The sequence below is a fragment of the Miniopterus schreibersii genome, assembly GCF_964146895.1.
Source record: "Miniopterus schreibersii genome assembly, chromosome: 5".
Taxonomy (NCBI): domain Eukaryota; kingdom Metazoa; phylum Chordata; class Mammalia; order Chiroptera; family Miniopteridae; genus Miniopterus; species Miniopterus schreibersii.
In genome coordinates this window covers 75139016-75164961 of record NC_138106.1, presented here as the reverse complement: position 1 = coordinate 75164961, position 25946 = coordinate 75139016, and the positions used below count along the sequence as shown (strand labels likewise).

General features: G+C 36.8%; 1 protein-coding gene across 1 annotated transcript in view; it reads right to left on the bottom strand.

The window, feature by feature from the left end:
• GBE1 (1,4-alpha-glucan branching enzyme 1) overlaps window positions 1-25946 on the bottom strand; it is a 258450-nt gene that overhangs the window by 71330 nt on the left and 161174 nt on the right. Inside the window, exons 8-10 of the mRNA XM_081137631.1 lie at window positions 9220-9335; window positions 6514-6641; window positions 1893-1991 (exon numbers count right to left, since the gene is read on the bottom strand). Of these exons, the coding sequence (XP_080993757.1) occupies window positions 1893-1991; window positions 6514-6641; window positions 9220-9335 (343 nt within the window). The remainder of the gene's footprint in view (window positions 1-1892; window positions 1992-6513; window positions 6642-9219; window positions 9336-25946) is intronic.

Below are 25946 nucleotides of genomic sequence, written 5' to 3'. Positions count from 1 at the left end.
GGTGCCCCTCAAAGTCTCGTCCTCAGAAGAGCCTCTTTTCCTTTACACTCTTTCTGCATGGGCTCGTTTCCCTGTTCAAAGTGTCCACTGCACTCTGTGACAGGCAGAACTCTAAGGTGGCCCCATGATTCCTGCTCCCTTATATTCACACCTTTAGGTGATCCTTTAGCACGTGGGTGGGACCTTTGACTGTGATGGATGGATGTCCTCTGAAGAAACCATGAGATAATCATGGAGTAATGTTTTAAGTCACTATGTTTGTGGTAATTAGATACAGCAACAATTTGAAACTTATGTATAGACCTACACAAATATCACAATTTTTGACAAGTATACAAAAACAATTCAAGTCAAGATAGATATACAGGGGTGGGCAAAGTAGGTTTATAGTTGTTTATATGGAAAAAGACATGCAGGTTATGATTATTACAATAGCTTTATTAACTCAAAGGAATGTCACAATGCAACTGTTAACCTACTTTTTTCCACCCCTGGTCAGGCCTGTGGGCTCCATCCCCAATAGGGGGCATGCAGGAGGCAGCAGATCAATGTTTCTCTCTCATCATTGTTTCTCTCTCTCTTCCCCTCTCCCTTCCTCTCTCTGAAATCAGTAAAAACATTTTTATAAAGATAAAAACAAATTGCCATCATTCAGAAAAGGAAAATAATCCCACTGTGAGTGATGACTGGGAAACATTCTAGGTTGATGAACACCTTGAAATACTCATGAATCTGAGCAAAGACCGGCCAATGGTGAAGGCTTTGCAATGGGGGGTAAACAAAGTAAGAATTGGCACTAGCTGTGTAAAAGATGAGAAACTGTGATGGTGAGTAGATAAAGAAACTTAAACCAACTTGAAGACCACACAGCTTTTAAACTAACAAATAGAAAGCACCATTCCCACGTATGAAAGCTAGATGCTCACTTGTTTGATTTGTAAGATTAATAGTCTTGGTAAAACACTTATTCGTTGAGTTGGCAATGTTTGAAGAGTCATTATAAGTGGAGAAGCAAAAGTGGTGTTGGTGGAGTTTTAATGTCACAGCTGTACATTGCACAAACTGCCCAGGACTCCAGGAAAGACAGTTATGAGATGATTACAATAACCACTTCCTGCAGAATAGGCTCTATGGTTCTTTTATGCAAAGTTAACTATTTCTAACACTGATCTCATGGCACCAGTTCATGCCTGTACTAAAAGGCTCATCGGAAAGCTATGATTATTTAATACATATCTGACTCCTTACACATAGTCAGCTTATGGTTATGGAGTTGGCCATTCAAAACTGTTCTCCTCTAAGCAAACATTAAATGAAACAAAATACAATCCAAACTACTGGAATTGTCATTAAATTTAATATAATTGTATTATAAATGATGTGTAAGGTGTTATGTACAATTATTCACTCCCAGTTACTGACACACGCTGAGGACTCATAAATGCTAAATGAAGGACTGGATGAATCCAAATAAACTGAGGACAGACCATACTATGAAGGACTGGGAATTAGGCATATCTTCTACATTAATTGATAATTTGCAGGCAGAAGTGGATATCTGATGAAGTTTAACATGTTTTAAAAGTAGAATACTGAAGTTTGGTACAATTGCATTAATAATGCAAAATGTACACAGCCAACATTATACAGCTAACATTATATTAATCATATTTCCCCCCTTGCCTGAATAGTGCAAATGTAAATACTTTAAATTAGAACTTTTAGAAGTTTGAGACTCACAAGAAGCAACCCATTTATGAGATGATTTAGTACTTCAATGATAATATCTGTAACTAATAATCATGACTAAGAAATACATCCAAGAAATAATAAATCAACCAATTTAATACATGCTATCCACACAGACAGAAAATATTTACAGGGAACCTTACCTGGATCCATTTATCGGGAATTGCCATGGCCAATCGATAGTCAAAGCCACACCCTCCCTGGGAAATTGGACAACACAGAGCTGGCATTCCTGATACGTCCTAAAACAAAGGACATCACATTATAGCTTCATACTGCTCACATCTTTACTAAATATTCTTCTGACAGTAATGGTAAGGCCAATAAATGAAAACAATAAGTAGGGGTATAGGCGTATATTTTGGCGTGTTTGGGTAACGTAAGTGGATAAAACTGTGATAGCCTCTCACTTCCCCAAAAATTCCGTGTCATGCCCTTCACTGCAGGACAGCTTTGATGGCGTGAGGCTCGATTTTTCTTGTCCTTGATATCACATAGAGAACACAAAACAGTCCAACTATTGCTGCTACCCCATGATTTCTTAGGCTGATGTCTGAGCTACCCTGCGAACATTTTTTATTAGTTACCGCTTTCAGGAAACACAGAAGTACCTGCGGCACAGCTCTCCCGCGCTGGCTGCCAGGCCTCGGGTGCACTGCGGGAGCACCTGCCTCGCTCAGCTCGTTCCCGAGGAGATGGGAGCAGAGCTAGGGCGCGAAGGGTGACGCAGGGAGGTGGCCTTCGGTATGGCCAGTTACGCTTGGACAGGGTCATTGAGGTCACCCGGTGGGCCTCTTCATTCAGAAGATACAGAAACTGAGGCTTACTGAGGTGCGGGGTCTCTAAAGATATGAGCTTTTCCATGGTGGGGCCAGGACTGAGGTGTCGGGACTCTCGACACTGCCTTTCTACTTGGTCATGCCACCACCGCATGACTGATGATCAAATAAATAAATATGCAATCAAACAAACAAGTCAAAAGAAAACAACGGTATAAGGACCTAGATGTAACTAAATGTCTTACTGTAACAACAGCGGCAGAACATGAGCCCTGTACTAGCAATTGTCGCTCCACGGTATCTGCCCAGTAAATCTTTTCCTTTCCTCCACTCCTGCAGCCACTATCTGGTCGTCACTGCGGCTTGCTGGGACCATCGTGTCCCCAAATGGAGTTCACCACCTCCAGTCTCTCTTCCCACTGACCGCTGCCTAATTAACATTGTATGAGACAGTCAGATCCTGCTGCTGCTCATCAATAGTCTCAATAGCCAACGATCGGAAACTCACATTCAACACACATCAAGCATTAATGACATAATTTACTCCTTGGTTATCTGTTCGTACCTCACTGTTAGAATGTAAGATTCATGGGGCAGGGTTTTTGTTGTTATCGCTGTTAACTGATATATGCCAAGAACATATAATAGTAGAATAGTGCCTGGCATGATGCAGGTCCCCAATAAATGTTTGCTGAGTGTATGAATGAAGGTGCTCTCAGGATTTATAGATTATAAGATGTCTGACCTTCAGGGATTCATAAACTTCAACCTAAATATATACACACACTGATCATCATGACGTGGCAAGGTGATCCAGTTGTGATAATTGTCATCTTAAGCACACAGAAAGTGCAATGGAGAGAACTGCATCTTTCTACCATTATTTTATATTATTTCATCCTCAAGTACTAAATGCTTCATCCACTTTGAAATATTTTCTCTGGGCATGTCGCAAGCTTTTCTACTTATGTCATTGCCCAAGCTCTACCTATAAAAGAATATTGTAAAAAGCCTTAATTATGATGTGTCTTGGGTTTCACCCTCTGTGCTTCCTGAACTTGTGTGGCTTTCTCCTTCAGGTTAAATAGTAGTTTACAATAGAGATTAAATTTAATTATAGACATGACATTGATCCTCTTTTGATATCCAAAGTCTGTGGACTTCCTAATTGTGTTACTATACAACAAAATGTAATCAGAGTAAAAATAAATTAGTTATAATAAAAATATATATATATGAAAAAAGAATATCATATACCATGAGCTCTCTGAGAATTAAATGCTTCTCTTCCACAACACCATCCCCAAACTGTTCCCACAGAAAGTTGGAAAAAAGAAATATATGATCTCTCTGGACTCCCAAAATAACTTATTAATTGGTTTTCTTACAGATGAGAAGCATAGGTAAATATACTACATGGTGTAATACATCCATAAGAAATAAAATATTTATCAATTATATCTTATTTCTACATAGTACTTTATAGTCTATAAAAGGGGAAAATGATTAAAAAATAAGTGAAAAAAGGTGGTTAACAGAAAAAACGCCATTTAAAAAAAGTTGTATTTATCAAAATATGCTACACTTTCACAGATCTGATAGTTCTCTAGTTCAATTCCTCATAAGCATTGGCCGACTATGTGTTCAATATCAAGCACCCATATCAGGCCCTGGAATTAGAAACAATGCCTTCTGAGAAGAGTTTCTAGAAGACCAGGAGTTTTCATAAGACAGGTAATAAATAGGCTGGTAATAAAGATCAAGATAATTTTTCTCAAGAAAACATTACAGTACATTCCATATTTGGTCTAAAGGTAGCTTTAGGAAAGAGTCTGACAGGAAATAGAGTCTGCGAAAAAAAACTATTTGGACATCAATTGGTCTTGAATCCTAAATCTGAATCCTAGAAAACCTCCCCATTAATGCATATGAAGATATCTGTATATCTCCTTTGAAAGTGGAGCGTTCATGACTATCATTTTTAAATATTAAAAGAAAAAAAGGTAAACATAAAGATCACTAAAACAAATGTATTTTAAATTAAAAAGGTTGATACCTACCAACATAGCATATTAAAATAATCGTGTTTCAAATAAAGTTAAAACAGTTCTCATTCTCTAATATCTAAAGGGTACTTACGGCTATTCCAGAGGGGAAAATAACCTCAATTAACAAATATTTTAAGTTAATATAGCAAATATAACTGTGTAGAGAGGTAGATATATTCCAGAAAAATGTTTCAATTTTAATAAATGTCATTATAAATAAATTCAAATATCTACTATAGGACTTTATATAAAACTTCATTACTTTTTCGTTATACCATATTCCTTTCTTTAAAAAAAGTTCATGAGGATCAATTCCACATTTTGAAGAGACTCCCACTAGACAGAAAAGTGATGTATTGAAATTGAAGTAGTTTTCAATTTAAGTAGAATAAATTGAAGACGCATCTTGTTTAAAAAAATCTAAAACCAAGTAATACAAAGTAGGCCAAAGTCTCAAAGTTTCATTGGTAGAAACACTGATAACCAGACAAGGGCTCCCTAGATGATGAAACTACTTTACTTGAAATGAATGAAAAGATCAATATAACAATTGAAGTTTCATGTATTAAATAATTGCTTCTTTTTTCAGTACCCGCTTTTGATTTGTGCTGTCATTAATTGCTTACAATAATTTGTCAAATCTGCTTTGAATTGTCATAAATATAATTGACAAAATAATTAAATTTTTGATGTTTGACAGAGAAAATTAAAATTTATAAAAGATAAAATAAAAGTTTAAAACATACTGTGTTTGATATTCAAAGATAGTCAGCAAAAAGTACTAGCACAAGTATTAGCAGGGTTTATAAGCTATGACCAAGTGTAAATAGGTAAAGAGTGTGAAATAATAATGGGCACCAAAATGGTATTACAAGTATTGCGTTTTTGAAAATTCTATGTAAGAATTCATTCCAGGCATTTAGGATCCATAGTTTTATTCCTAGAAGATATTTACAAGGCAAAGGCCTAAAGAGATTAACTGTTATCAACCCAGAAAATCATACCACCTAACTGGAGATTTGGGGTTGTGAGAAATAATGAATAAAACTATACAAAAATAAAATATTGAACAAAAGCTATACAGACAATAAATACTACAGAAAGGAGACAGCCGCTAACTACTCCATTTCATTCCAATGAACTAAAGGCCAACATTGTGAAAATACAACTTATCTCTGATTCTTTTAACAACAGTCTTACTATTTTTATATGCCGACCACTACACTTTGTATAGAACAGTTTTGACGTACTGAATTCAATTTTAATAATAATTCCTAGTCAGAGGACTCAGGAAACCATGGGGAATTTAGTACTAAATCTAAATTAGCATAAGCATTTAACAAACTTCTTAATTTATCACATTTATCACCAAGAGGGGAATTGTCAATTATGCATATACCGAATTATATCATTAGAGTGCAGCTTTGGGACAGTTAATCATGAACATTCAGTAATCATGAATAACTAGTGAACATTTGGCAATGGGAGAGCAGTAACGTAAACAAGAAAGGTAATCGCATCAGAACAAGAGGGGCTTCGGAGGAGCTCACAGGCAGCGATCCATGCCATCTCTAATGATTAAACCAGAAAAGAAAAAATAAATAAATAGACAGAAGCCCATGAATATTCAATCCTTTTCTCTGCTGAAGGGCTCATAGCAGAAAGACCAGTCCACTGATTAGATTATTTTACTTCCTAACCATTGGCATTTTCTCTTTTAACAATGGAATGATGACAAGTAATTAGTGAACCCTATCTCCTAGAAAAAAAAGTGAATTCTCAATAATGTGTCACCTATACAAGGCAGTTGCACTGTAGTCAGGGTACAGTTTCAGTTATGCAGTTATTGACAAAATGGGATTAATTATTCAAACACTGTGCTGGCAAAATGTTCTATGTTAAAGGGGGTCAGAGGTTACAGATCATCAAGCCTTTACCTCCGCTATTGTTATAGAATCTGGATACAACATGTGAACCAAATGATTTGCCAGCATGAGGTAAATCAAGGCGTCTTCATCTACTTGTAGTCCAAAATATTCATGATAATCACCTGAAAAGCCTTGACCTGGAGAACAGAAAATCAATATAAGTGCATTATGTTAACATGCAAGTCTTAACTCTGCACAAATGCCCCCACCAATTAGTTTGTTGATCACAGCAAAGTGTAATGAGCCTCGATGCCACGTATTATCATCAGCAACCATATGATCTAACTTAGAAAAGTATTCTATATCAACAATCCTGCCAATTTCATTTTTGTTTCAGTAAAGCAAACACTTTGATTTAACATTTTAATTTGATTTTAATTAAATTTTATAGCAGAGAAAAGATTCTGAATTTCAACTTTTAGATACCTTTTTTTGTCCTGTCAGATGTGAATGTTAGCTAGCTTCTATTAGATTCTTCTGAAGAAAAGCAAGTATGAAATCATAAAATTATGTTCATATTTTAAATATGTGCTTCAATTCATGCAATATGGATTTCCTATGATGGATGACAAGAAGGTTGTAACATCCTCTAGCCCTTCTACTTCCTCTTCCCCAGCTCCTAATTTAGGTTGCTTATAGTGTATTCCAGTTATTGAGGTTATACAACTAACTTTCTATTCCTTCAGTCATTTACTCTTATTTTAATAGTCAAATTAGTACTCAACGCCTACCTTTTTCCCCCTACTTCCCTACGTCTAAGTTTATTTTGACTCACTCCTTTTTACAGGATTTCATCACTGAAGGATATTTTTGAGTATAATTATGAAAGTTTTATTCCTCAAGGTCTTTCATATGTATATCTTGATGGCAATTCAACTAACAAATTCTGGAGTCACACTTTGTTTCTCACAGAATATTATAGCCCTGGCCAGTGTGGCTCAGTGGATCGAGTGCTGGTCCCTGCACCAAGGGGCAGTGGGCTCCATTCTGGTCAAGTGCACAGGCCTGGGCTGCAGTTCGCTCCCCTCCAGCAGTCAGGGCATCGGGGGGAGGCAACCAGTCCATGGGTCTCTCTCACGTCCATGCTTCTCTCTCGCGCTCTTCCCCTCTCTCTCTATCCTCCTCCCTCCCACCCTTCCACTCTCTCTGAAAAGCAATGGAAAAAATATCCTTAGGTGAGGACTGACTAAACAAAGACAAAAACTAAAGAATGTTATAGGCATTGCTATTGGCAACAGAATAGTAGGACACCCCCCCCCTTTTTTTAATCCATGCACGTAAGTTGATTTTCCTTCCTAGTTGTCACCTAATGAATTTCTCCTTAGCACTGAATTTTATGAATTAAACATTTCTGTGTCTTACTGTTAATTGTTTAATCTCAATTGTTTTTCTGGTATGTGTTCTTTTGCAGTGCAGTTTCAGTGTGGGGGTTTTTCCTTATTATTCAAGAGGAGAAACATGTTAAGTAACTCAGAATGTTTTTCTTTATCATTTCTACCCATAAAAAGCTTATCCCACATTCATGGATTTCAGTTCATTTCCCCAATTCCAGAATTCCTTGGAAAATTCCTAGCCCTCAGCAGAGGGAGGTTCTGCAGGACCATGTAGATGTTTCAATCTGGCAGAAGTTGCTCTTGAATTTTGCCATGCTTGCCTTTTTCATCCCCTAAATAAGCTACTCTCCAAACTGGAGAATGTGAATGAAACTGGTCACGTTTTATAGTTTCAACTTCGTGCCTGGGAACATTTCATGGGACAATCTCCATGCCTGTGCCCTGTGGTTTGCAGACAGCAGCACACTGAATACAGCTTCTTCCCTTTGCAGGCACCTTTCAAGATCTACAGTCTCAAGTCCCTTCTCTGGATTGGTTGTTGCTGGTAAATATTTGACCACTAAAACATAATAGTTTGACATGTTATATACTGAACAATTAGATTCTGTGAACCTGCTTCTTTGTACAACTTTTAAATTAACGAACTCTGATCAATAGTTTTTATTATAAATTAATTTATAATTTAGCTTAAACTGAGTACATATATTTAAAATATGCATATTTTCTTCAATGGTTCATATGCAGGAACCCACACATTCACAAATGTTCTCATTTATGATTTTTGTTATTTATTTTTCATTGTAAATGTTATTGTGTTCATATCCTGAGGCTGCTGCAATAAATGATTTCCTTAAAACACATTTTTAGAAGAAAGCTTCATATTAAGAATAGCATCTATTAAATATAAGAAAATAATTATCTTTCATTTACTTATAAAATATATTTATACACAACCTCTTGCCAAAAAAGGGATCAGAAGTGACTAGAGAAAGACATGCAATGGAAATAACAAAAGTCAAGCCAATAATACCAGTCATGGTAGCTTCTATAACTGAACCCCAACCCTGGTTGTAATCTGCCAGTAAAACAATAACATCAAATCATGCCCGTCCGGGCGTGGCTCAGTGGCTGAGCGTCGACCTAGGATCCAGGAGATCGGGGTTCGATTCCCGGGCAGGGCACATGCCCGAGTTGTGGGTTCCATCCCCAGTCAAGAGCGTGCAGGAGGCAGCCGATCAATGGCTCTCATCATTGATGTTTCTCTCTCTCTCTCTCCCTCTCTCCTTTCCTCTCTCTGAAATCAATAAAGATATATTAAAAAACAAAAACAAAACAAAACATCAAATCATTAGCTACGTCTGTAATAGATGCAATTACCTACCCATTCCATGGTGATGGTAGAGCATGGACGTAATGCCATCAAAACGAAACCCGTCAAAGCCATATTCTTCTAACCACCATCTTATGTTTGACAGCAGGAATCTTAAAACTTCCCAGCTAAAATATTACAGAAATATATATTTAATACATAGTGTTTTCCTTGTTATACATTGTTTGCTGAGAGCATTAATTAAAATTATAAATCTCTGCCTTAAGAATCATGATGTTTAAGAAATACATCCTATAAATCCCAGAAAACTACTAACGTTTGTCTCATTTCTTTGAGGAAATTCATTCTAAAAGGAAAATGATTCAATTTATTTAGCCACAAAATCACTTAATATCTACAAAAAACTGAGAAAATATGTATAGGTCAGGTCAAGGCGCAGGGATCTGTCTGTTCAGTGCTGTGTTCTCACAACCACAGAGTAACAACTGCACAGTAGTGCTCACCCAAAAACAAAAGCAAAACAAGACCTGTTACTTATCTCTCAATTTTTCACAAGATTTTTCATATAATGCAACCAAAGTTACATAGTTTCTCCTTTCAGAAAATATAATGCCACTATCAGTGGAAAAACTGCCTTCAGTACTTGTCTGCTTTAAAATATTTCCCCATTCTACAATTTCAAACAACTGCAATTCAGAATAAAACATAAAAAAAAAGACAAAATCAATCACATAATAAGCAGTATTACATTTACTAGACTATTATTTTGTAGGTGTAAAAAAAAAGACCTAATCACAAAAAAAACACATGTTTAATAAACTAAAAAGTTTTATAAGTTAAAGAGTCCTGCATCCATTAAAACAGGAAAAAAGGCCCAAAGACCTGTTATAACTCCATTAAAAACACCCCATGAACAAGCCTATTTTGGACAATTGAAAAGAGGGCAACAGCAATTAGTATTTTCTTTAGTCGTACAGCTTTGGTTGAATTCTCTATCTTATTATAACTGTGGTTTTAAGACTTTAATAGCTCATTTAGTTTAACGACAAAGCAGTAATAGCATACACAAATCTTTAACCCAGTTGAAATTTATGTATTTTTTTAAACCTTCCATATATTAAAGAGCAATCTGACATAATGGAGATTAAGTCGACTTTTACATCAACTCCAAAGCTGTAAATCTAAACTTCGGGAAAAATGAGTGTTGTTGGATTAACTGCTTTAAACAAGTTAACTTTAAGTTTTGAAAACTAACTAAAAGTTAAAAGAAAAGAAAGAAAAAAAAAGAGAGAAACCAGAAATCCAAGTAATCCAAGAGCTATGAAAGGAAGCAAGGAAGTTCTAAGATTGTTAGATCCAAGTCATTGGGAAAGTAGGATTTCTTAGGTTCCTATTACTGCATATTCATTTAGGGTTTAAGAAAAAAAATCTTTAACAACAACAAAGAATAAAAACAAAGAGGTGTTCTACTACTGCACAATATTAAAAGTACTTATTTTGGATAGAAATTTCCAATAATACAATTTTTTAAATTAATAAAATTTAGTTTTGGAGCATTTTTAGGCTCATAGCAAAACTGAAAGGAAGCATGTCTATATGTCTTAACAAGATGGTTATATGAATGTTTCAGAAAGAAAACATGAAATTTGCACATCAATAATCCTTTGTAAACAATTTTTTAAAAAACACATACCTCTCTAATTTGGCCATTTGACTGCTAATGTATATTTTACTTGTGGAAGTAAAGTGAAAGATATTTTTAGCCAAAAATACAGCAGAGTTGGAAGAGAACCTGTTTAAATACTCAATATCTTGGGTAGATGTATGAAGATATGAATATTTAAACCAGAGATCACAAACCATCCCTGGGCCTGATCTAATGTTTTGTTTAGTTTGCAGAGTACTTTTAATTTTTCAATCTGAATTTCTGTAGATGAAACTTATTTTCTAGCTCTTCCCAGTCCCTGTCACTCCACAATTCCGTGTGCTGACCCCATTTACTCATTTACATCACCAGCTTGGGCCTGTGTACATTAGCTGTCAATTTCCAACATAAAATATCATGGACTGAATGTTTTCCAGGTAGACACAGGTTCAAATGTAAAAACTGTGTCCTAATACCTACAAAGGTAAAAGAACAGGAAAAAAAAAAAAAGAGCCAATGATTTGTAATGCAATGAAAACCAGAAAATGGAGATGATATGAATTCAATAACTGAAAAGAAAATATCGCCCAGTATCACAGAGTTGATTAAGGGTAGAGTTACTAAATGCTCTCTGATTCCTGTTACTGCACTATTTGATCTATTCTCTTCTTGACCTATAGGAGTAATACAACTGTATTTAACATATTAAAAGAAAATGACATATTTAACTGTTACCACATGGGTAGACAGATTCTTGGCATGGAGGAATAGAAAAAAAATTTCCTGCGATAATCAGAAAAGAAACGACGACAATGGAACATCTAATTAAAAAGTTCTAATGGATTAAGAAATACTAAATTATATTCTTTAAACCTCTTCAATTCTCTTAACCTGAAACAAGGTCTAAACAATGTAAAATCCTTTAAAATTCACAAGATTAAACTGATAGGAATAAGTGAAGCTCGTAGTGCTTTCAGAATGGGTCATTGGGGAGAAAAAGGGACATCTGTAATATTTTAAACAAAAATTTAAAAATATATAAAAATATGAAAGCAAAAAAACAAACTAATATTTTTAATGAATCACTAACGAATCGTAAAGTAGGTGTGTCCTCTATAGAGACAGAAAAAAGATACATGAAATGTTACAGAGGGACAAACTACAACAAAAACAGTAAAGAAACAAAAGCTAGAAAGTTTTATTTTTTAGCAAAGTTTCAAGAAATACATTCAGGAAAAAGAAAAGCCAGAACTAAAGTTTTAAATTTAGTAGCAGCAAATGGAAAGCAAAAGTTAAAAATATTAATTCTCTGGTTATGTACATTTTCCAAAACTAGATTAATAAGAGAAGTTAAAAAACAAAAACAAACTAGTCTTATGAGGCTAACACTGTAACATCTTATAAATAATTGCCCTTTGTTTAAGAAAACAATGAACTACCAGTGCAGGAAACAGGGAAAGACAGACTCAAAAGTATGTTCCCAGTATTTCTGTGGTCCTTACAGCATGATTAATCTTGACAGACTAATAACACTCTTAGTAAACTCAGTGTCCAGATGAAACGAATTTTGAAACAGATTGCTTATACTCGGGTCATAAAATCAGGGCTTTAGAGGACCAGGAAGACTGAGGCCTGAGATTATAAAATAAGCAGAGCACACTCATGAGTGCTTGCATGAACACAATCTAGAACTCAAAGTTGAAAAATAGCAGGTCACAGAGCATTTATAGTGTCATTGGAATAAAGATGTAGCTTTCTTTTTTCTTTTTCCTGCACTATGTAAACATCCAACTTCATGACAATACATTTACTTATTATATAAATATATTTATTCCAGATCACTTAAATTACAGTAGGCGAGCTGTGGCAGGGTCCGCCGGACACCCTCCGGGTCCAGTGATCGGCCAGGACTCACAGGACGCGGCAGATAGCTGTGCCCTGATTTGTTACAGCGGAAGGCAGGAGGCGTCCCGGCACAAGCTGCCAACAGTGTCTCCTGATGGATCTCACTTCACTACTCCAGCAAGGAATTTTCTCAACCCTTGTGAAATGCTGTCCACCAGGGACACTCAGAGACTCCGTTTCCAGGGAACGTGTCAAAATCCAGCCTCCCAGAGGGAAGGGGGCATTCAGCATAAGCCACACTGTTTCTAGGAAGAGTTTAGGCACAGTCAGCCACTGTTTCCATCCTGGGAAGGGTGAGAACCCTCCTGAAATCCAAGTTCTCAGATGCTAGACGAGGACCCATCTTGCAAGCAGGCTTTTTTGTTTGTTTTTGTTTGTTTAAAATATTACAGATGACCCTTTTTCTCCCCAATAACCGGTTCCACCCCATCCCTTCCCCCTCCCCAGTCCCTCTCCTCACCACTGTCAGTGTCCTTGGGTTGTGCATATATGCATATAAATTCCTTGGTTACCCTCTCCCCCTCCACCCACCCGCCCTCCTCCATCCCTCTGACATTCATCAGTCTCATCTATGCGTCCATGTCATTGAATCTATTCTGTTCATCAGTTTATTAAGTTCTTTAGATTCCACGTATAAGCGAGATCATGTGATATTTGTCTTTCGCTGCCTGGCTTATTTCACTTAGCATAATATTCTCCAGGTCCATCCATACTGTCCCAAAGGGTACGAGATTCTTCTTCTTTACAGCTGCATAGTATTCCATGGTGTGAATGTCTCACAGCTTTTTTATCCACTCATCTACTGATGGGCACTTGGGCTGTTTCCAGATCTTAGCTATTGTAAACTGTGCTGCAAGCAGGCATTTTTAAGGAATAGCAACCTTACTCATCCTATATGAACTCTTTTCTACACAAAAGCAGAGCCAAACAACTACTATATAATTACAAAATACTTACTATAGGTTACTAGAGGAAAAAAAAACTTCACACCATCTCTGAGGTACTCAGACCTCAAAATCAGGTGGAAGAATTTTAAATATACATTAAAAAGCTAAATACATAAGGACCTCTGGCTAAGGCACTCTGCTGTTCTGCACTCTACATCCCAGCAGACACGGGGACAATAACATACTTAAACTTGTGCAGCAATGAAATAGTTCACTGAATCTAAGATTTGCCTTTTAAATAGAACACTAGAACAACCTTAAGGAAAATGTACCAGTGAAAACATAAATTTCAATAGATGTCTATTACTATTTCAACTACCATGATTTTCATACCATTCTTCCTTTCTTTGGTGGGGGGGTTGAGAAAAAGAAGAGTTATGATGTATTGCAAATTATAACTTCATTAGACTTATTCTCAATGCTCTCTGTAGTAATGAATGAACTGAATCATCTCAAGTGAATGATCTGCCTTGAGTCAAAGTATGAAATAGTAATGAATGAACTGAATCATCTCAAGTGAATGATCTGCCTTGAGTCAAAGTATGAAAATCTCTGGCAAAGGTACATACAATAAAAAAGGCAATTGTACTTTTTCTGCCTCAAAATGTCATGGAACAGTATTAGAGTCCCATAAAAAAGATAAAGTAGAATTTAAGAGCATGGTTTTACTTGGATGTGTTCTAGCAGACAAGGCTGGACTTAAGATTACTCCATTGACAGAATGAGACAAATACCATATGATTTCACTTATATGTGGAATTTATAAAACAAATGAACAAATAAAACTGAAAGACTCATAGATACAGAGAACAAACTGATGGTTGCCACATCAGAGGGGGGTTGGGGGATTGGGTGACAATGTTGAAGGGATTAAGTAATACAAATTGGCAGTTACAAAATAGTCATGGGGATGTAAAGTACAGCACAGGGAATATAGTCATTAATATTGTAATAGCTAGGTATGGGGCCAGGGTGGGCACTAGACATATGGGGGAATCACTCCATAAGTTATATAAATGTCTAACCACTATGTTGTATGCCTGAAAATATAATATTGAATGTTAACAATAACCTAAAAATTGAAAAATTAAAAATATCACGGGAAGGCTTTTAAAGCCTACCCTTAGAGTCCACAGGGCAGCCTAGTTCCACACAATCTGAGGAGTCAGACGTGGACTTTCAGAAGGTGATGCCGGAAAAATAAATAAATAAATAAAATAAAATAAAATAAAAAATATATATATGTATACACACACACACACACACACACACACACACACACACACACTTTAGTGGCCAGCACGAATGTGTCTGGGAAGTAACCTGTTTAAGTTATTAGCATTGTATCTTAAACTAATTAACCGGTAAGAAACTAATATTGTGTTGTTTATACTGCCCACAGTCAATTGATGAGCTTACTCATGTTTTTTTGAAGCTAGAGCAAGTCCCTAAAATCCGGAAAAAGATAATGAAATGCAGTTGACTTTCCTGTGAATCAGAACCCACTGTAAATGTTTCAATCACAGGTGTCTGATATAGACACTGAATACATTGATGAACAACATATACCTTTAAGCACTTCTAGTAATCAGAATAATCAGTATTCTAATCGGTTTAGAAGTCAGAAACAGTCAACCTGTAATCAAGTAATGAGGGTTTATTAGGGAAATTTTGCCACACACGTAATTCCAATAGTAAGGTTTTTAGGATACTAAAACCAAAAACTGTTGACTGTCTCACATTCTACCACTGAACTTGATAATAAAACAAAACACACTGAAATTCTCTTGGCAAGCAAATATAATTAGATATAACAACATTTATTAGATGAAGTTATATTTTATAATTCAAACATATTTGCGGTCCTTAATAACTCCTGGGATTTTCAAAATAAGCAACTCAGTCTATTGCATCTACTAATATTGTATACTAATAGGTGACACTGTTAAACAGTGGCTAAATATAACAAATATGAAGAAAAATTACATATTCCGCTTAGCTATTCAACAGTCTTTGAAGATGAGTGGCTATTAAACAGCACATCATAAAAACATGAAGCAAAACCCACACGTTTTGATCTAGGTATTTCAACTGATTGAACTTGAGCAAAGACATTTTCTTTTACGAAAGAGATATGACATGTCAAATAACATAAAAGAATCCTAAATTGCAATAACAACATTTTTTAAGGAAGATATTCTAAAATGTCACTAATGAAAAGCAAGTAATATCTAACTACCTAGTCTATTTTTAAAAATTAAAAACTTCATCTATCAATTTAATTATAATTAAATTAACCAATAAAGAAAAAAATGTTATCTTTTTGCTTATATTTTGTGAATAGATATCATACTTTGTCTGTTAATAGAAACTGATCAAGAGAAAAACTTAAAAGGATCAAAAAGTGATTATTGATATCTAATACTAGATAGTAGTATCATCAATAACATGTATCTTGAATTTGAGACACACTACAGTGAAGCTACTGTATATATTAATTTCAAACAAAATCAGATAGCAAGCAGCACAAACTCTAGTGAGACAAACTGTTAATTAAACTACTAAATATCTGTAATTATACAAACTTCAGAACATGGGTAGCTATTAAAAAATTATTCTGAAGTTTTCTTTTCAATAATACATGACTTTCTGGCTCTCTACCTGCAAAACTTCATTTCATATAAATTAATTTATAGTTTAATCCTATTATATCCACTGAGTCCCAACTATCCATATTCATTATTACCATAAATCATTTTCTGTCCCTTAAGGCCTAAATTGTACTTATCTTATTAAATACTATTAAAATTACCTCTATTTGTATTATCTAAAAGTCTATTCAGGTATCCTCTAGGAAATAAGCAGGAAAGGAGAGCACATTGTATCTTTATATGCTAAATGCTTCCAATTATATTTTCACTTAAAAAAAAAAAATACAGCAGGTTCTCAAATAACATTGTTTCCTTCGATGTCATTTCTTTACATTAATGAAGAAAAAAAAATCGACTCCCAGCCAGAGTCACTGTCTGTGTGGAGTTTCCACTTTCCCCCCATGCTTGAAGTGATTTTTTTCCAGGGACCCCCATTTCCTCCCACATCCCAAATCTGTGCACATGAGGTGAACTGGTGTGTTTACATTATCCCATCTGAGTGAGTGGGGGGGGGTGGGTGCCCCTGGGAAGGAGGGCATCCTGTCCAGGTAGGTTCCCACCTTGGGCCCTGAGCAACAGGGACAGGCTCCTGCCACCCATGACCATGAACTGAAATAAGTGGGTTAGAAAATAATAATCTTACTCGCTTTATTTATCTTTCTTAAATGAATAACTAACTCACATTTATTTTAATGTTTAATATTATTAGTGTTTTAGGTCTTTATTTAGAAGCTTGGTGATGTATTTGTGACCAGAAATATGCCATAAAAACTTAACTCATGTTTATATCAATTAGCCTGTGGTAAAGTTGTTCTGTTATATGTTGTTTCACTCTTTCCAAGAACATATCGATGAGATAAAGTAAGGACTTACATACTCAACTTGAGAAATTTTCAAGTTTCTTTTTTCACTAATTTAAACTATATTTTTGACAAGCTTCGTTACCTGCTCAAGTAGATCAGGAAAAGGCAAACTTGAAGGACTGTGTGTGTGTGTGTGTGTGTGTGTGTGTGTGTGAAGTAGGAATTGACCAATAGTAAGAGCAAAAGTGAAAAAGTGAAAGTTTTCAGTCTGATACAATAGAAAGAGACAAATCTAAAACAACACATAAGCCAATCAACCTAATAAAGATTAACTGAGTGATTAAGAAATTATTAATTTTTCATGGTATTTGTTTTTAAATTAGTTCATATTTCTCTGCTATCTCACAAAGGTTATTATCAAAGGTGACTTTTCAAAGCATTAATGCTTATGAAATATGTACCTTTTTCAAAGCAGCTAACCCAAAAATCTGCGCAGCACAAAGACTAGAAAGCAGAAAATCAAGCTAAGTCATCCCTTATAATAAAACATAGGTGAGATATTATGTGAAATTATTACATATCTCATCTGAACAAGGTACTGTTCTTTTCCAGAATAAACCACTATAGGTTAGCCAATTACAAAAAACATACATATAGACATAGGTATATAGACACAGATACATTCCTGTTTTTCAAACAACATTAAAAACCCTACCTTTCCTATAGAATGAAGCTAACTATTGCTCCAGATCCAAACAACTCACAGTGACTTGAACATATAAATATTCATTGACAAATATTAAACCATAATTGGTAATCAGCTTTTAAAAGCTTGCTTTAATGGCAAAAGTTTGGAATCATTAACTATTGATATACTTTTTCTTTATCATATTTTCCCTCCTGATTGATTTATTTGTAATGGATTAACTATGATATTTACATAAATTATTATAATCCTTCTATTATAGAAAACAAATTCCTGAACTTGATAATTTCCCGTCATCATATTAAAATTTATAATTAGGTATATAATATTTTATTTACTTATATTTAGCCAGCTTCATTTCAAAAGATGACTTGAGGCAACTTACAGGTGAAAATGTCTATAGATTATCAAAAATAAATGAGGGCCCAGCTGGCCATGGCTCAGCGGTTGAGCATCAACCTAGGATCCAGGCGATAGGGGTTCGATTCTAGGTCAGGGCAAATGCCCGGGTTGTGGCTCAATCCCCAGTCGGGGGCATGCAGGAGGCAGCCGATCAATGACTCTCTCATCATTGATGTTTCTCTCTCTCCCTCTCCCTTCCTCTCTCTGAAATCAATAAAGACATATTTAAAAAAATAAAAAATGGGGAAAATACAGGTGAAGAATATCTTGCAGATATATGAGCATAAAGCATCTGAGAATTTTATTTTCCAGTCCAAAATAATTACGATTTTATAAACTATACTGACAACAGGAGAATGTCCCTTGACTATCACCCACAAATAATGAATATTCTACAGCATTCAAGGAAAACACTGTTCTACTCTATCTAAAGATACAGAACACTAATGAAGTTGGGTGTGTTTTTTTAATATATCTTCATTGATTTCAGACAGAGGAGGGAGAGGGAGAGAGAGATAGAAACATCAATGATGAGAGAGTCATTGATCAGCTGCCTCCTGCACACCCCCCACTGGGGATCAAGCCCACAACCCCTGGCATGTGCACTGACTGGGAATCGACCTGGATCATAGGTCGATGCTCAACCACTGAACCATGCCAGCTGGGCTAAGAAAGTTGTTTTTTAACAGGAAACAATGTACTCTGAGATCGAAAATGGATAAGCACTGAAGAGGAGATGAACTGGGAATACCATTCACAAAGAAACAGGTAGAGCAGGTTGAAAAAAAGAGAGGCACCTAGTTCCTCATGAAATGTGTGTGTGTGTGTGTGTGTGTGTGTGTGTGTGTGTGTGTGTAGGGGGTGCATGTGCATGCTCACGTGTGTGTTCTAGAGTGGGATATTGAGGGAATTAATATAAGGACTGCTATTAATCATATTTAAATTTCAACCATCACTTCTTCAGTACTTTTAAAATGTGCACTAAATTTGCTAAATAATATACAGTTGTCTAATGTATATTTATATACATCCCCACAAACAAAGGGAGCTAGCATTTAGTGGGCTGACTGGAGTAGAACAGAAGGGAGAAATGTGATGTTATATATAAAGGAAAGAGGAATTCAAATTCAGTGAGTGTTTACTGGCCACCAGACTACATGTTACAGAGACTCCAAGTTACAAGGCTGTGATATCCAGTGTGTTTTATGGTTTGGGAAACTGAAATTTAGAAGAGTTAAATAAAATGTTGAGTGTCACCCAGGTAACAGGTACAGGTGGGATTCATCCTTTTGAGTCTGAAATCTAAACTCTTTAAGTATAATGTTATACTGCCATATTCAGCATGACCGTGTATAAATTACTTCTTATTTTTTTGCAATTTCTTTGGTATACCAATATTTTAAAACACCATTAAGTCCTACATATCCATAGTTATAACATGTAGTCATATGAACTAGGGTAAAGAATTCAACATCTCTAAGCCTCATTTGTGTTCACTGCAAAGCGCAAGACAATTTCAACACCCTCCTAAAAGGGGATTAAATGGAATAATGTATATAATGTGGTTGGTAGTATTTAATACAGTAGTAAATAAATTAAAAGAAGCTCCTATTGATTTCTATTAGATAATAAACAGAATGAAGATATATTTGTAAACATAAATATAAATTGGAATAGACCACTCTGTTCTAACAAATATATTTTTTTCATATTAAAAATAAATCTTCATAAAGAGAAGTGTGTTTTGGCTAACATCAAAACAAAATAAGCCTTAAAAAAACCTCTGCATTTATTTTTTCTGCAGTAGTGTGGTATTTGTATATTGGTGCCCTGAACATATACTGACTACTGCTTTGTGCCAAGCATGACACTAGGTGCTGGATATAGTGATGAGTTAGAAATACACAATGCCTGCCCATTTCCACTGAGATCAGTGTCTAGTGGGAGAGACCGACATCCTAAAATAATGACACAAGCACATTTACTTACAATAGTGATTAATAATACAAAGAAAAATACAGTAGTATGACACTGTATTGAGAGAGGACCTGTTAATCTAGTCTAGGGAGGTGAAGCTAGGCTTCTCAGAAAGTGATATTGAAGGTTGAGGTCTGTAGAGTCAAGGGGACACTGTATCACCCATTCAAATTTATGGGAAATCACTTTAAATGTAGTTCAGAAAAGCTTCCAGCCCACATCTGACAAGGACATCAAGAAACTGTATTCTAGCTAGTTTCCCAAAATTCAGTATATGCACAAAAGCTCTCTGAACTTTAGTATGATTATGTTTTAGAAGAGTATATACTAGATTACTGTTCTTTTCACTCCATGCAATTTCATAAAAATTTTTTATTAAAGTGAAAGATTAATTCAAGATAAAAAAAATTTTTGAGTTTCAGGGCACTGACTCAATAGTCTGAATCATTTCATTATACACAAACAGAATCCAGACCTAAGGTTTATGACTTTAAATACTGTGATTTAGGCAAAAGAGAATTCCAGATAGCCCAGAAAAATAAAAACCCATGCTCAAAAATCAAACCAAAACCATCAGCCTGCTCTTGTTAAAAAAAAAAAAAGTCAAATATAAGAATTACTTAGCGTTCCTCTCCCATCCAAACTCTAAGAATTACTTGGCATTCCTCTCCCCAAACTCAAGCCATCATTCATACCCCAGCAGACTCTTCACGTCTTCCTGGCAATCCTTCCAGGAGCGCTCTGTGAACCATAGAAGGTAAACTGGTTTCTGTAAGTCAGTCTGGTCTTCCCAACTTAACCGCAGATGTCTATGTGGTAGGAATCATGCCCTGCGCCTTTTTCAAATTAATTTTAAGCAAATTGACCTGAACTGAATTAATAAGGTACAGAGCAAGCTAAAAAACTCAAATAGTAATAAATAACATTTACTTTTTAAGTCCCACATTAACTCTGAAGCAGTTTTAAAAAAACAAATTAAACTAATTACATATATTACTTAAGAAATTCCATTTTCAGAGTCACTGAAATAGGAAATAGAAATTAAAATCAACAAAACTCTTTACTTCACAGGAATAAACAAATGCAACTTAATGATTCTGATATTTTGCACATCTAGAAAAGAGGCTCTGTAGTTAGTATGACATAGGCTTTTAGAAAGATTCCTTTTGTGTAGGAAACTAAATAAGAAATTATTTAGTTGGAGCACTCAAATGAAAGACCATCTCCTTCCTTTTCCCTGCTTACAATCCCTGCTTAGGGACCTTTTATAACATGCTTATCACTATGACAAGTAAAATCATTAAACCTTGCAAGTAAAATCATTAAACATACTTCCTTACAAATACATGAAATTGCTTATTAGAGGTTATAACACACGTGGGCATTCATGCAAACATATGTCCCAATGGAAAAAAAAAAGTTGTTCTTTTTGTTTTGTTTTTCAATCCTCACTTGAGGAGTGAGGATATTTTTTTCCATTGATTTTAGAAAGAGTAGGTGGGAGGGGCAGGGGGGAGAGACAGAAACATCAATGTGACAGAGACACATCCATTGCTCGCCTCCCACATTTGCCTCGACCGGGGCAGGGATGGGACTGCAACCCAGGTGCGTGCCCTCGACCCTTGACCAGGAATGGAACCAGCGACCCTGCAGTGTGCAGGCCAGTGCTCTAACCGCTGAGCGGTGCCAACCAGGGAGGAATACAAAGTTTTATGTCCAGCCTCTAGATAGATAAGTTCAGATTGGCCTGTATGTATAGCTTACATTGGAATAAAACTGCTTATGATTAAATATTGAAAATTTCCCCAAACGTTATATAATTCTCTGGTGATGACAACGAAAGAAAGAAACCACAAAAACATCAGTATCCTTAAGGAATCATCAGCTTCTTTTTGTTTGCTCCAGTTATAAATTTTGCATCTGCACACTGCTGCCTAGATTTTCAAAGGGCTCTGCAATGATTAATTTAACAATCTACCCATATTGCTGTAATATAGCCAAGAACTGTTACATATATAATTTATAATATCTGTCTCAGGGACAGATTAGGAGGCAAAATAAAACTTCCAAGATCCAGGAGCGCTTGTTAATGCAGAAATAGGCAAGGGTCACCAAAATATGACTACTTATAAACGGACTTCTCAAGCTTGGGTGCTTTATCCCCAAAGGTACACACAAACACTTCAGGCCTTGTGGACTACACACGGTTTCATCTATGTCAAAATAACTCAACTCTGCTGTTACTGGGTCAAGTAAGTCACAGGAAATCTGTAAGGGAATGGAAGTGGCTGAAGCTCAATAAAACTTTATTTATCAAAACAGGCAGCAGATTTAGATAAATTTGGCCATAGTCTGCTGACCCTTGCAATTAAAATTCACATTTTACCAGTGTTAGTAATGTAGCCTCCGCATGGCCAAACAGCCGAGCAGTGATGAAGTCAGAATTTGAAATCAGGTCTCTCATTGCAGAATCAAAGCAGCGGGCTACTATGCATATCTGCCTCTTGACAGCAACTTAAAGAGCTATTTAAGAGTAAAACAAATACAAATATATTCTAGAGTAAAAAAAAAAATTGACATGTTTGTAAAAGATAAAATAATAGACCAAAAGAAACTTTGCATTTGCAAGGGATATAGGCATGGGAAATAAAAACCTATGCCCCTCAGAATATCAGGATTTCTGATGAAAAGTTTGAGGAGAGTTTAGCCTATGCTTACAAAATAAACTTTTTAAAAAAAAATATGTTTTTATTGATTTTAGAGAGAGGAAGGGTGAGGGAGAGAGAGAAACACTGATGAGATAGAAACATCAACATCGATCGGCTGCTTCCTGCACCCTTCCCACTGGGGGTCAAGCCCACACCCCCAGGCATGTGCCCTGACCAGGAGTCAAACAGGTGACCTCTTGGTGCATGGGTCGATGCTCAACCACTGAGCAACACTGGCTGGGCAAAATAAACTTTTTCAAAAAAATACAAAATTATTTTAAAGTTTCATGATATGTGTTAGGATTCTTTTTCATATATAATGACGTAGGATAAATTGCTAAAGCCACCAACCTGGAATTTTATGTATAGATACTGACAATTCCTGAGCACTTTGAAAATGTACAGTGTGCAGGCAGGTTGAAAATAATGGCCTATAGTCAGCCCCAAATCCTGCCCAGTCAGTGACCCTGCCCTCTTAAATAAAGTCTCATCTCCCTTTGAGTAACATTCAGTCTACAGTGCTGGAGTCCTGGCTGCAAAGTCTGATAGGATCTGCCACTAGTTTGATATTGTCACTTTCTCCCCTTCACGAAGCAGCGGCCTTCTTTCTGTTCTTCAAGCACAATCAAGCCCATCTCAGCCATAGGGACTTCACACCTCCGCCCCCAGCTCAAGTGTCAAGAAAATTTCACTCAAATATGACATCTGAAAAGCCCTTCTCTGGACACCCTGTTATTCCACCAGGAACATCATCCTCACTTATATTTTAATTTGTTTCTTCTTCATTTTCTACAGAGCTATTATATATGTAATATAACCTAATTTTACATATGTAACACTGTAGAAGGTTTTTATTCGTTTATTACTAATCTTTTCCAACATAATAAATCTATCCTTCTGAGGTATAGGTGTTATGTTTGTTTTGTTGCTGCTGTATTCCCCCCCCCCCCCCGCCCCTGAGCCCAGCCCAATATCTGGCACTTAGAAGCCACATAGGAAACCCATGTAAAATAAAAGAATAAATGAGACAGGAGAGGAGAAGCCCAGACAGAAAAATGAGCTCTGTCACTGTTCTGCACATTGTATCCAGTGGCCCCTGGCTATTTCATTTACTTTAAGAATAATGCACAAAAAAGAAAAAAAGGTGTCTAGGACTCACAGAACTTAAAAAGGCATTTAAAATTCAGAATCTTATAAGTTTATTAAAAGAGAAAAAAAAATTTTAAGTCTCCCTGGATAGCTGTTGCTGACTAAAAGTTAGGGAAAAAAATGTTTGCTTCTATGTAAAAGGCTGATTAAAAAAAAAAAAAAAAAAGGTAAGTAAACATGGCTCTTGCATTCTCCCAAAACCACAGCAAAATTACAACTACACTACAGAACAACCATCATTCTCTGCTGCAAAGGTCCCCCCTGGGGAGCAAGGGGTCCCAGCCCTACACCAGGGTTCCAGTATCAGGAAGAGAAGCCCCCATGATTTCTGGCTATAAAATCCAGAGAAAATTGAGGCTGAGAAGAAGGGCTGCTGGAGTCCCAGGCAGTTCCTCTTAATGGACCCGCACATGGACTCAACTGGAATCACTCTTTCTGAGCTCCAGCGCTAGGGCAGCAGCTGGAAAGGCACCAGGGACATACGGAGAGGACCTGAATCGTATGGCCTCGGGGCTAAAGATGGGGGAAGGAAGCTTTCTCCCAGACAGAAGTCCTGGCAGAGGCCACTGTACCTGTGATGAGCCCTCCCCTCACAGAGCTAGCATGTGGGTGCCATATCTGAGTTTCCATCAACCTGGCTGGAAACCCTGTTCACCCTGCCCTGGTGATTCCCTGAGACACCCCCGCCCCACCCCCCCGAAAACTTGTGGGCCCACCCTATCTAGGCTCTCACTCAGACTTTCCTGAAATCTCTCAAACAAGCAGCATCTGGCCTAGCTGTACTCTGCACATCACCCTAAGTGCCCTCAGGCTCTGCACTAGCAGCAGCCAACCTTGGTTCACAGCTTGGCCTCTCCTGGGCATCTCCAGGGCCAGCACGAGTAGCAGCCATCTGCAGATCACTTTGTAGCTCAAGTCGGGTGACCCTGGGCAAAACACAGGCAGCAACTGACCTTGACCTGCACATCCCTGGAGGCCCCAGGGCCAGGGCACCAGGTGGACAGCTTCAGACCATGTCAAATCACCACCCAACCACCTCCACAGTGACACACTCAAGAGGAGGACTCAGCAGGCACCAGAACCCGGCTAAAGTGAGTGCTGCTCTGTGGGTGGGCCCCTGCCCAGCTGATCCTCCACAATCATAACTGGTCGCAGCCAGATTTTGTAGTGGGCTGGCCTGGGAGAAATCCCTCCCACTAATGTGCCAACAGGAATGAAGGCCCAACTACAACAGGAGGGTGCACACAGCACACATGGGAAGGGGGACTGCGCAACTGGAGTGGCCAGCTTGGGGGATCGGGAGGCTGTGCCACTGGGCCCTGCAGGACACCTACTACATGAGCCACTCTCCCAAGCCCAGCAGACAGAGCAGCTCCACCTAACACTCAGAAACAAACATAGGGAGGCTTCCAAAATGAGGATTCAAGGAAACACATCCAACATGAAGAAACTGAACGAAACTCCAGAAAAACAACTAAACAAAACAAAGACAAGCAATTGGCTAGATGCAGAGTTCAAAACCCTGGTCATAAGGATGCTCAGTGAACTGAGGGGAGGAGTAGCTGAATTTAGAGAGAACTTAAACAGCATAAAAAAGGACATGGAAACCATAAAGAAGACCCAGTCAGAAATGAAGGCTACACTAACTGAAGTGAAGAATAACGTACAGGGAGACAACACTAGAGTGGAAGGGAATGTAACTTACAGCACAGGGAGTATAGTCAACAATATTCCAGTAACTAGGCACCGTGTCAAATAGTACTAGGTTTATCGGGTTGGTCACTTAGTGAGTTATCTAAGGTCTAACCGCTGGGGTGTACACCTGAAACTAATATATTATTGTATGTCAACTGTGATTGAAAAACAAAGAATTGATTTAAATTTT